The sequence below is a fragment of the Grammomys surdaster genome, unplaced genomic scaffold, assembly GCF_004785775.1.
Source record: "Grammomys surdaster isolate TR1022 unplaced genomic scaffold, NIH_TR_1.0 135, whole genome shotgun sequence".
NCBI classification, from domain to species: Eukaryota; Metazoa; Chordata; class Mammalia; order Rodentia; family Muridae; genus Grammomys; species Grammomys surdaster.
Genome location: NW_021604593.1, coordinates 4,289,892 through 4,303,161, shown reverse-complemented (window position 1 = coordinate 4,303,161; position 13,270 = coordinate 4,289,892). Strand labels below are relative to the sequence as shown.

General features: G+C 38.2%; 1 protein-coding gene across 1 annotated transcript in view; it reads left to right on the top strand.

Annotated features, from left to right (window-relative positions):
• Nucleotides 1-5,166, top strand: part of Wdr36 (WD repeat domain 36) — a 28,747-nt gene extending 23,581 nt beyond the window's left edge. The window contains exons 18-23 of the mRNA XM_028762714.1: nt 344-441; nt 822-967; nt 2,190-2,309; nt 2,464-2,545; nt 3,795-3,982; nt 4,982-5,166. Of these exons, the coding sequence (XP_028618547.1) occupies nt 344-441; nt 822-967; nt 2,190-2,309; nt 2,464-2,545; nt 3,795-3,982; nt 4,982-5,131 (784 nt within the window). The 3' untranslated portion in view covers nt 5,132-5,166. The remainder of the gene's footprint in view (nt 1-343; nt 442-821; nt 968-2,189; nt 2,310-2,463; nt 2,546-3,794; nt 3,983-4,981) is intronic.
• Nucleotides 5,167-13,270: the final 8,104 nt, after the last annotated feature.

The window sequence follows — 13,270 nt, the reverse complement described above, 5'->3', positions numbered from 1 at the left end:
TTATGCCTTTGTGTTTGGCCTGCATGTATGCAGTGCCTGCAGGGGCCAGAAAGCGTTGGATCTGCTGGAGACAGTTGTGAGACAACGATATCGATGCTAGGGATTGATCCCAGTCCTCTTGAAGAACAGTCCGTACTCTTGACTGCTGTGCCAGCCCCCATCCATGTTTTTACATAGCCTTTTTTTAGCATTTTCCAAAATCTCTCTTTGAAGTCTTAACTAGTTAATGATTGTAGCCTCTGGGCAAATTCAAGATAGGGATCATTACCAGCTATTAAAGTTTCTCTAGAGATGTTTCTGCGGTAATGTATTATTATAAAATACTTGTTTTTTGCTTGCTCAGGTCGAATATTTCCCTCTATTCAGTTGTCTCCCTGCGGCCACTTCCTCCAGATTATGTCCCTTCAGTAGTGATGCTTCCTGGTACTTGTCAAACCCAAGGTAATCACAAAATAACAAAAAAAGTTTTATGATGTATTATAAACCTATTAGATTATTGCTGCAAAAAAAATCAAAGTTAAATGAAGTCAAAGTTTTTTTAACTGATTTAAAATATGTTTAGTTGCTTCAATTTATAGAACACACGATAAGTAATAGCATATCTTTAACACATAAAATAATAGTCTGTGTGAAAGTATTTGAAGTCTACTGATGGTAATTATAAGGAAATAAAAGAAAGGGGAAAGCAAAGGAAAGGGATAAGAAGAGTTACAAAGCTGTGCTGATTGAATGTTGGGAGGCAGATGAATGTGGGATGGGGTCGCTTCTTTACATGACAGAGCTGTTGCCTTCACCTGTCGTACCCGAACATCTGTTTGAAGGTATGGAAGTGTTGGAAGAACAGACTGAGCCAAGTGATGAAATGATAGAGTACGAGTCGCCAGAACAACTGAGTGAGCGACTGGTGACTCTCTCACTTCTCCCTGAGTCACGCTGGAAAAACCTTCTGAATCTTGATGTTATCAAGGTAACATCCTAGTGTTCTTGACACTGCATCCTAGCCTGTGCTCCACAAGCATGTCCTGCTTTGACAGTATTCAGAAAATGATAGTCAAGACACTACTGTTTGATTGAGTGATGTTTCATGTGGTACTATCACAGAGGTCCAGTCCTGTGTCCACTGTAAGAGCACTGCAGGTGTTTGGATGTAGCAGAAACACTGTAACTATAGAGCTTTCAGACTGGGCTGTTTCAGTGTCCAGTCTAATAAGTTATATTTCTTACTTTCAAAGCAAAAGGAAGAAAAGTTACTATCTTAACTATTTGTGTCTTTATGCTATGTTTAAGAAAATTTTACTAGGTTTTTTTTTTTATAATGCCACAATTAATCTTTTATTGTTGCATTTTCTTTCTGTTGCTAAGTAGACTTTCAGAGCTTGCTGTATTAGGGTCAACAAGTGAGTTCACCAGGTAGGGCTGAGATAATGTATTATGAGGCTGTAGTGTTGAAAACAGAGTGAGCCCGTTTTTCCCGGGGACAGTACAATTTTGAGAATAGTGTTCCAGCTGGAGAGATGGCTCCATGGTTGAGAACTGGTACTGCTTTGCAGGGGACCTGAGTTAGGTCCTCAACACCCATGTTGGGTGACTCAAACCACCAAGTAGCTCCAGAGGATCTCACAGCCTCTTGTGGCCTCTGTGGTTACTATACTCAAGTGGACAAAGCTACAGACACACAATTTGAAAAATAAAAATAAAATTTTGTATAAAAAAAATTAACAGAAATTCCAGTGAATTTTACTGACATGAAATATTTTATAAATTGGTAATTATATTTCCTTTTTAAATTACTAAAGAAAGGTTAAAATTCCAAAAAAAAATTAAAAAGAAGTAGGGTCATACTTCTCCAAAATATTAAATTATTTGTAATGGGGAAGTCTGCACTTCTTCTGGAGACAAGCCACTTTAAGTTGTTTATCTTGTTTTGTTTATGAGACACTGAGTGTAATGGCTCATTTTGTAAAGATGAGCCTGTTTTAGGGCTGTTCCTCTGCCTGTCACGTTGGGAAGCCTGGGTGAAGGACAACGAAAGCATTTCTCACATGCATTTTATCTCGGCATTCTAGTAGGGGAAGGATTTGTTCCTCCAGTCCATTTTGGTGTTGTTTTCAGTTTCATTTGTAATAAAATCTGGAAAGTGTTGATAGTGAGTACTCACCACTCATTTCCCCTTGTTCTCTCTCAATCAGAAAAAGAATAAACCAAAAGAACCGCCCAAAGTTCCCCAGTCAGCTCCATTTTTCATCCCAACAGTTCCTGGGCTTGTCCCCAGGTTTGCTGTACCCGAACCCAGCAGTGACCCCCAGCAGGTAAGAACCAGATTGGTTTTTAAGTTTATGGGAGTCTGTTTTCTGGCATTTTTTTTTGTCTCTCCCAGTGTTACTGAGTAAATTATTAAGTTATATGCTATATTTTGGGTGACACTTATATTCATTAAGTAATATTTATTTGTTTTTATTTAAGTCTAAGGTGGTAAACCTTGGGATTTTGGCTCAGAAATCAAATTTCTACCTGAAACTTGAAGAAGGATTGCTAAATAATCAGTGTAAGTTAAATTATAAAATATTTGAACAAGTATCTTCATTTTTGGTTTAGTTTATTGAGAGAAAAATTGCAGAGTCAATAGTACAGAAAAATAATATAGTAAAAACTAAAGGTACACGAATTCCGAATATAATGTTGACTGAGTAGCACTGCATTCAGGTATGTTAATGGTAAACTTCTTGAGACACTTTCCAGTCTTCTGGATGGAAACTCAGATTGTGTTTGGAGATGGAGGACTTACGACAACATGTCCCATGTGGTTTGTCAGTTGCTTCATTGCGAGAGCTTTGTCCACCGGGAGCCTCAAGCTTCTTGTTTTCATTTGAAAATCTGGCTAATTATAAGGTTCTTAATACAGCAAAGACATTTAAGTAATTTTTATATTTCCAAATCATCTTGTAGAAATGCAATTTTAAAAGAAAAGAAAAATTAGTTTTTAATTTAGTTTCATTTGGACTTTTCAGGTTACTGTATAGCAAATACTAAATATATGCATTTTTTAAAAACTGTTACTCTGTTGAGAGGTTTGACTGCTCTTGTTTTATGATTGAAATGTGCTTATCAGTGTCACTTGGTCCACATGGGCAAAGTCAGACAACAGTGCTGCTTACTTCCGGTTTATTAAGGAATGTAGAGTAAACACATAGTTTAAAATATACTAAAGGACAGAAAACGAGAGTGATGAGAATCTTGTCAGTGCCTCGAAAGGTAAAATCATAGCCAAGGGACTGATTAGCTGTGTGGTGTGTTTAGTGTGTCTCCATGGGCTGCAGAGTGAACAGTAGTGCAGAGCTCTCAGGGAGAGTTGGGATTGGTAGAAGAGGGGCTGGAGGCTCCCCGTATGTGTCTGTATTGTTGATGTGTCTTAACCACAACAGTTTTATTTTTTATAACAATAAAAATGGAGAATAAAGGCTAATTCCCCACCTCATCCTGTTTATTTCTGGTGATAATCTTATTCGATATACTATGCCGTATGTTCCTTGATGACCTAATAGTACAGTCTCTTTGTTCTAGTTGAAGTTTAAATTCCTGACAATGCAAAACTTTAAGAACTTTCAGTACTTTTACTGGTATTGAAGTTTTTACTGCTTAATTTATCTTGGCATTCACTGTGTTGTAATGTGAAAAAGTGATGCATGTAAAGCAAATCTAATGCCATTTACATAAACATTGCTTGGCTATAAAGGAAGATCATAGCTTCTTAAGTAATGTGTAAGAAGTAACTAAAGTCATTTATAATAATGCAGATGAAGCTGCTCTTAACCTTCTGAAAGAATTAGGCCCATCCGGGATTGAAACAGAGCTGCGAAGCCTGTCTCCTGATGATGGTGGGTCAGTAGAAGTCATGCGGAGCTTTTTGAACATGATTGGGATGATGTTGGACAGAAAGCGTGATTTCGAGTTAGCCCAGGCATACCTGGCATTGTTTTTGAAGGTGAGTGAGATATGATACTTTCCTTTCTATGTGGCAGTGTTATCAAACAGTAGTCTGCAAAGATGGACATGTTCTGTATCCACAGTATTGAATGGGCTGATGAATACTGGAAATATAGCTTACCGTAACGGAACAGTAGCTGCCAGGCCTGGCGTCTGTCACCCTGACGTGGCTGGGCCTTGTAGGCTGTGTAGTCTTTGTTTTTGTTATTACACAGGGGCATATCCCTATCTGCCATCTCTTTGTTACTGTGCTGAAGCTTAACTTCTTAAATTTACATTTTCTCTTTAAGTTTTCTGTAATCATAAGGGAAAGTTGGGTTCTTTTGTTTGTTCATTTTTGTCTGCTGCTGAAATCAAAATATTCACCTCCACCAGTTTCAAGTAACTTGGCACAACTTGCTCTTTTGAGTAACAAAATAGAGATGTTGTCTGAAGTCCACTCCATGGTGTGATGTGATGAAGGAGTAGACAGTGCCCGTCTCAGTAGTGCCTGCTCTCCATCTAGCCTGGGTGTCTAAAGTAGTCTTTAAACTTACTTAAAAGCTGGGTATTTAAGCAGTCCTAAAACGCTGTTTTTTCTTTTTTCTTTCCTTTTCCTTTTTTTTTTTTTTTTAAGCAATGCTAAATTGTTTGTATAGGTTTTCATGTGTTTACCAAATGTTAGTCCCTACAAATTTATGTAAATCTTTAGAAAATAAATGACTGCCATTCATCATCAGTGGGTTAGAGAAGAAGGGAACCTGGAGGCAGGCATGGGAGCAGTGCTGTCTGGTCTGTGGTGTGGAGGAATGAAGGTTACATCGGTTCTGTTTCAGCTCATAGTTTAAAGAAAACTTGATAGGAAATGGTTTGGAACACTGGGAAATCAGAGAACAATAAACCACCACTGAAGAAAGAAATATTTAGATACTCTCTTCTTAAGTTCCTTGGTAGGAAATAAAAAAGTTTAGTATTCTTAAATAAAATGTCCAGCTTAACCATCATCTCTCCTTCTCAGTTACACCTCAAAATGCTTCCATCGGAGCCAGTGCTTTTAGAGGAGCTGGTGAAGTTGTCGTCACAGGTAGAAAAAGATTGGACTCACTTACAGTCACTCTTCAATCAAAGCATGTGTGTCTTAAATTATATCAAAAGTGCTTTGTTGTAAAAAAAAATAAACTTTAAGTGATTACAGAAATCAAAGCTAAGTGTGAAGTGTGCTATTTAATTTCACTCCCATCTCAGCATGGGAGTGACCAGCTAGTGTATTTTAAGTGCAAAAGCCTTTGTAGAAAAATTGTACCTTCTTTCTGCTCTGCACACTGAGAGAACTTAAAACCACCTGAGTTCGTCACACGAGTCATATACATAGGACTTTTTAAATTATTGCCATTTTGTATTTTTTCCTGTTATATAAAAATGACTGCCTATTTAGTGTGTTTTACTGAATTAAGTTGACAATGTTAGATAAAACAGATCTATCATATGCTTTTATGGTATTAGAAAAGTGAGATTTTTTTTTTCTGGGTGGCTTTTGATGAAACAGATTGTTGATTCTTGAAGCTGTGTTTTGTGTTGGGTGCCTTTGGTACAGCCCCCCTGTGTTAAAGAGGAGTCAAAGAAAGGTTGGCTGGGATCTGTGGCATGCCTGGCTTTATAACACAGAGCCTAGCGCTTTCTCAGTTGCCTCCTTTCTAGTCAAGGTTTCATTAGATGGAGATGTGAGAGTTACTTGCTCCAGGCTGGAGCTCTAGGAAGAAGTGCAGCAGGTGTCTGCACAGGGAGATTCCAGGCTCCAGCTAGGGCTGTCCTTTTTTGATGATGGTTTATTTGGGAAGAAACTGCTGGCTACACTTGTCATCATCTTTCTTAATGGCCCAGTGCCTTAGCAACACCGCAATTAAAAATAAACATTTTGAGCTGGAGAGAGCACAAATCCCATATAAACCAGGCTTGGTGGTATAACACTTGCAATTTCAGTACTCCAGTGGTAAAGGCTAGAAGACAAAAAAGACACTGAAAATTATAGCTGGAAATTATAGCTGGAGGCTAGCCTGAGACTGGGTCTAATAAAAATAATGAAAAAAAAGCAATTGTTAGGGCCCTATACTCTAAAAACTACTTCCTGAATATATCTAGGTGTTCTTGCTCAGAGAATTTTACAGACTCTTTCCAGAAAAGAACAGTCCATACAAAAAGGGTTCGTGAGGTAGCTCAGTGGTTAAAGGAGCTTGCCACCAAGCCTAGAGGCCAGAGTTCAATTCCCAGGACCCATGTGGTAGAAAATGAGAACTAATTCTTTCAAGTTGTCTCTAACCTATACATACATATATTCACACACACATATATATATACTCAAATGTAGAAGCAAACTTACTAAGAAGAACCAATGAGAAATTTATTATGGAAGTGATTTTTAATTTACTAGTGTGAGATAGAATTTGTCAGTTATGACAGAAACAACAAAACCTACCTTTCTATTGACTTTGTATTTGACTGTATATTAATTTAACAACAGTGACTCAGATGTTAGTAATGACTTAAGTTCTGACTTTCATAGACAGCTTAAACCTGAGTGGATATAATCACCTATTTATAAATACTGTAAAATTAGAGCAAAATGATAGGAGCTGTCAACTATTTTTTCTTATTTTTCTGTAATCATAAATTGAGTTTTCTTTTCAAGTGAAAGTGCAAAGTTGATCCTGTTGTCATATTTTTCTTAAAATGTTAACAGTCTCTGCATACTTTACTTTTGAATTTTAAAGTACATATGTCATATATGACTACATTTTATAAAAATACCAGATTTGATTTTGACAGCAGTTTTCAATTCTTGTACATAGCCACAGAAAATAAAGTGTACCATTTCAATTTTTTTTCACATAAAGTCTGTAACTTTAAATGTCTTTACTTGTACATCATATATCGTAAAATCTTCTTTGCCTCTCATACACCTAGAATTGGAGAATATTCCTCTGCCACCTCCTGCCCCCCCAACACACACATAGTTACAAACCACTGATAAAGTAAGCATGGTTTGCTTATGTCTGTGCATTCAGGATTTCTGTTAGCATATGCTAGGCATTTGAATTGGTGGGCCAGAGGATAAGCATTTTTAATTAAAGAGATACTTTCACTTTAGGGATTTTTTTTTTTTTCGTAGTGCCACTCAGCAAACAGTATCTCATAGCGTGAGGGGTATTTGTTATCATATCTTTACCACCTGTATTAATAGAATGAAAGCTGTTTTATCTCCTCACATTGGGTAAGGATGCACATCTCCTCATTTATGTTACAACTCACATTTGTGTTTTCTATTGACGCATTTGTCTTTTTATTACAGATTTGTTGAAGAGTTTTGTTTTGATTTTTAAGACAGGATCTCACTACGTAGCTCTGACTAGCCTGGAAATCACTTTATAAACCAGGCTGGCCTAGAACTCACAGAAATCTGCTTGCCTCTGCTTCCCAAGTGTTGGGATTGGAGGTATGTGCCACCACGCCCACTCTTTTTTTTTTTGGATATTTTATTGATTTACATTTCAGATGTCATCCCCTTTCCCCATTTCCCCTCCCTAGAAACTCCTATCCCACCCACCCTCCGTCCTCCTTTTTGCTTTTATACCATTTGAATTACATGCAAGTATTCAGGTCAGTTCTAGGTTGAGGGACTAGCATTACAATAGATGCAAATAGTCAAGGAACTAGCAAGACAATAAACACAAATAGTCAAAGCAATGGACTTCCTTGTCCATGGCCAATGTCATATTTCTGCCAAGCAGCCCATTTCCTTGTCCTTGGCCCATGTCAGATTCTTGCCAAGCAGCCAACAAACTCTCCGCTTCTCCCCCCCCATCTCCGCTTCTTACCCATCCTTGGCTTGCCAGCCTGTTAATTTAATAACTCTGGGGGTCCAGTTTCAGGTTCAAGCCATATACTTTGGCTGACAACATGTTGATGTTGTTAAAGACAAGCTTTAACATGATGGGCAGGAATAAAAATATTCCCAGGACAAAAAGGGCTAGCAAGATCAAGCTATATAAGCCATTGTTGAAGCTTGACCAAAATAGAAATACCTCAGGCCATGGGTTATTTTATCAACAGTATCTACCACATTAATGCTCAGCAGAGCAGCATTCTTGAAATTCATAAGCTCACTATGTAAAGTTAAAACATCCAGAGAGGTGTTAGAATTATGCCAAATACACTGCAAGTGTCTTTAAACTTTTTCCTAATTATAGCGACTACCACTGTAAATTTTAGAACTAATATTAATCCAATGGTATTTTGCATGACACTCAAGATGGCTCCTTACCCTTGAATTCTGAACCTCTTTCCAGTAATTTGAATAGCATCAATCCATTATTCTAAATTCCTATCTAAATCCTCTTGTATATTCAACACATTAGTAACATTTTTTGCTAAATGATTAACAAAAGTAGCTGTCTTAACTTCTTGTGTCAAAGCAATTGCAGAAGCAGTGGTGCTAGCAATTAATGTAATTAAAGCTGTTATACCAGCAATAATCAAGCCCAGTACCCTCTTGCTTCTGCTTAAAGCCTGACTTATTTCTTCTAGTACTTGCAAGCTATTTTTAGAATACCAAGGTTCTGTGATACTCAGGGCACTAAAACAAAAGCTAGTTGATAGACTTCTGTAACTGACATGCAGGATTTCAAAACACAAACACAATTAGAAGGTGTACAATCAGTGCAATTTACATTAAATACTGTAGAAGAAACAAAAGTAATTTTAACTTGACAATTAAAAGAAACTTAACACATGTGCTAACACCTGTTTGAAATCCAGATCCTGCCCCAACTTTATCTCTTGCTAATACAACATTATAGAGAACTGCAGCTAGCTTCCAAATATGTCTCTGAAAATGTTCAGAACCAGACTTATAAATGAAGACTGTTATTTCCAATATTGGATTGATTTCTAGACCAGTCCATGATTGAGTCTGAATAACTGATTGCATTTAAGAACAATACCAAGAGTCATTAAGGTCTAAAAACTTGAGGCAAGGCAGCTTGTCCCATCATGGGTATAGGTAAGCAGCAGTGGGTCGGGAACATATCACCATTGTCAGGGCACTCAGCAAGCTCACAGGTCAGCATCATTCTTTGTCCTGGCATCAGCATGTCTCACCTGTCGCTCTGGCGGCCACCATGTTCCTTCAGCATCCTGCAGAGAAAACACAAACATGGCCTCTTCCCCATATTTATTACCTGATCGGGATCCTTCCCTTTCAACTATGCATAAGTATGCCTAGTTGTAGAGTGCCATAGACACTCAGCAGAAAGTTCCTTGGCATCCCAATTTTTTAAAAAATTAAAAAATAAAAACATGATTTAAATAAATTTGTGATATATGGGGATATATCTCCCCCTTTTTTATTTTATGAAGATACTGTTTTAAAGTTCCATGGGCCCCTTCTACAGTCTCTTGGCCTCGACAATTATAAGGAATCCCAGTAATATGGGTAATGTTAAATTGCTGCCAAAAAGTTTCAGATGTTCGACTGCAATAGCCAGTTCCATTATCTGGTTTTTTTTTGTTGTTTCTCTCTTTTGTATTATTATTTACTGTATTTATCTACATTTCAGATGTTTTCCCCATTTCCCCCACCCCAGAAACCCCTTAACCTATCTTCCCTCTCCCTATTTCTATGAGGGTTTGCCCCCACCCATCCACTCACTCCCACCTTCCCCACCCTTGAATTCCCTCTCACTGGAGCATCCAGCCTTCAAGAGACCAAGACTCTCCTCTCCCACTGGTGCCTGACAAATCCATCCTCCTCTACAAATACGGCTGGAGACATGGGTCCCTCCATGTATGTTCCCAGGCTAGCTGTTTAGACCCTGGGAGCTCTAGTTGGTTGGTATTGTCGCTCTCCCCATAGGGCCCACAAGCCCCTTCAACTCCTTCAGTCTTCTCTCTCCTCCACTGGGGACCCTGTGATCAGTTTAATGGTTAGCTGTGAGCATCCACCTCTGTATATGTTAGGCTCTGGCAGTGCCTCTCAGGAGACAGGTATATCAGGCTCCTGTCAGCATGCACTTCCTGATATCCACAACAGTGTTTGCATATGGTGATTGCCTCTGGGAAGGATCTCCAGGTGGGGCAGTCTCTGGATGGTCCCTCCTCCAGTTTCTGCCCAACACATTGTCTCATATTTGATACTGTGAGTATTTTGTTACTCCTTCTAAGAAGGACCAAATCGCCCACACTTTGGTCTCTCTTTTTCTTGGGCTTCATGTGGTCTGTGAGTTGTATCTTGGGTATTTGTGAGATTTTGGGCTAATATCGACTTTTTAATGAGTGCATACCATATGTGTTCTTTTGTGATTGGCTTACCTCACTCAGGATGATATTTTCTAGTTCCATCCATTTGCCTAAGGATTTCATGAAGTCATTGTTTTTAATAGCTGAGTAGTACTCCATTGCACCATGCCCACTCTTACTGACATCTACTGTAACTTAAGCACTGACCTTCGTTGCCAGTGTTTCCTCTAGTTTAAGCACTGACCTTCGTTGCCAGTGTTTCCTCTAGTTGGTTGTATATTTCCAGCTGTCTGGGATTCCTTTATAGGCATTTTACATGTTTATACGTGTTTACATATGGTCAGGTTCATAACGTTTTATGTGTTATTCTAAGTCATAAAGTAAATTCTCCATTCTTTAGGCTATTTATCGTGTGTGTGTCTGTGTGTGTGTGTGTGTGTGTGTCTGTGTCTAAGTCTTCATCTGTAATCAGTGTAATGAAGACAAGACATGGAAATGCTTTTGGTTGGTCATTTGTTCACAAATCATGAATTGAAGATCCAGTTATTTTGTCATTTGCCATTGAGCAGAAATGCCCATTTTCATTGTATGGTAGCTATTCAATGTTTTAATATCAAATACAATGTGCTCTGATTATAGCTTAGTGGGATAAGGTAGTCAAATATTCTTCAAATATTTCTTGTCTCCTGTCAAGCATACCTTCTTGGAATCTGGATTTGGGTGGCATTGAATTACAGAATTGACTTAGAAAAGAAGTACTAAACCGAGTATTTTTCTTCAAGAACAATGATTGATATTGCATAATATTTTGTGCCCAAACTATCTTAGTGTCTTAGTTTCACAGTGTTTGTGGGGATGTGTGTGTTTGTGTAAAATACATTTTTTACATTTCTGGGGATTTTTATGTTGGAATAGTAAAATCTCTTTGAAAACATTTTATAAATTATTATTGCTGTGATAAAAAACAAATTTATTTTTATGTACTGGTTTTTCTTGACAATACAGAATTCATTTAAAAGTATTAATCAAGATATTCTTCTGGAAATTCCAGGACAAGCTCATCTTTTGATGTTGCTAAGGCTTTATTTCTTTCTCAATGTTCATGTTGTACTTGATTGGTTGGAGTTAGATTGCTTGGTCTGCAGACAACTAGCTGTGTCTTGTAGAAGTGCCTGCCTTGTTGCCAGCTCTGGTGCAGACACCTCAGGGGTCTGTTAGAGGATGCACTAAATTTCTGCTAGATATCAACCTTCATTAAAGAGTAAGATATAAGTGCTAGTTTCATTCTTTCCCTATTATTGAAAATAGATTCTTTTCTCATACAATATATCTCAATTACAGTCCCCCCCCCACACTCCCCAAGTTCCTCCCAACATCCTTTCTCCTTAGACCCCCTTCCTTTCTTCTCATTAGAAAAGAACAGGCTTCTAAGATATAACAACCAATTATGACAAAATAAAATGTAAAAAGGTAAATCAAAACTACCATATTGAGATTGGACAAGGCATCCCAACAGAAGGGGAAAAGGCCCAAGAGCAGGCACCAGAACCAGAGGCCCACTGGTTCACACACACGGGGGTCATACAGGGTGCTAAGCTGAAAGTTGTAATGTCACCTAGTGCCCTGTGCTTGCTGTTTCACCCTCTGGGAGTTTACGTGGGCTTTGCTCAGTTGATACAGAGCTCCCAGTCCTGGTGCCCTCTGGCCCCTCTGGCTTTTACACTCTTTCCACCTCCTCTTCTGCTAGGTTCCCTGATCTCTGAGGGGAGGGATTTGAAGGAGAGATCCAATTTAGAGCAGTGTGCTCCAAGGTCTACACATAATGTCTGGCTGTGGGTCTCTGCACCTGCCCATCTGCTGCAGAAGGCAGCTTCTCTGATGATGGCTAAATACGGCACTGATCTAGGAGTAGAGCAGAATGCCATTAGGAATCATTTTATTAATTCTTTATTAAAATTAATAAAATTCTTTATTAATTCTCTATTTATTAAAATAGAGGTGAGTATAGAATTTTATTAAGGCATTTTTTTGAAATGTAAAGAAAAATTAGAATCTCCAATTAGTGTAATTTAATGAGTGAATCAAATATTTCCCATATTGAATAATATTTCATTTCCGAGGTAGAACAGTTTCAGATGAAACTGCTTCATATGTTTGATAGAATTGTCTAACTTTGATTTTAAAACAAGCAAAAATTTGGCCTAATCAAGGGGGAGAAAAAAGTCCAGAGCCTTTGTTTCTTCTTAATTTTCATTTCTTCTGTGGTTGTTTACTGTTAAGTTTCTTCTGTAGTCAAGATTGGCAAATTATATATTTTTTTAAAATCATACTTTATCCACATTTTCAAGTAGGTTAGTGTCATTTAATGTAGGCTTATGCGTGTTTATGGATTGGTTACACAGGACTGAAGCCTAACACTAACAAATGCAGGAGTAAAAGTGTCTCTGGTGTGCTGCCTGGCAAACACTGTGATAGCTGGCTCCTGTTGTCCTCTGACCTCATACCGACTACCTGCAGGCCTCTTCTCACCCACTGATCAACAAGATTGTTTCTTCATTACAACTGAGAATAAATTGGAGATCAAAACTTGAAGTTGCACACTTCTACATTTACATATGTTTTGGTTTTGGTTTTGTTTGTACTTTTTTGTAGGTGACATATGCATATGTACATATTCATGAGTGTGTCTTCACAGGTGTGTGGGAGGCAGAGGTTGATGTTGGTCTTCCCCAATTTCTCTGCCTTTTATTTTGAGACAGGCTCTCTCACTGATCCTGCAGCTCACTAATTGACTAAACTGGCTGGCCAGCAAACCCCAGGACTCCTGTGTCAGCCTCTCAGTGATGAGATGACAGGCTAGTATTCCCACACCTGAGTTTCACTTGAGTGCTAGGGATCAGGGCTCAGATCCTTGTGCTTGAACTAGAAGCATGCTGGCTGATCGCCTTGACCATCTTTTAAAATTATTTTCAACATCACAGACATGTAAATAACAGTGTTCATCAAAAGGAGCAAA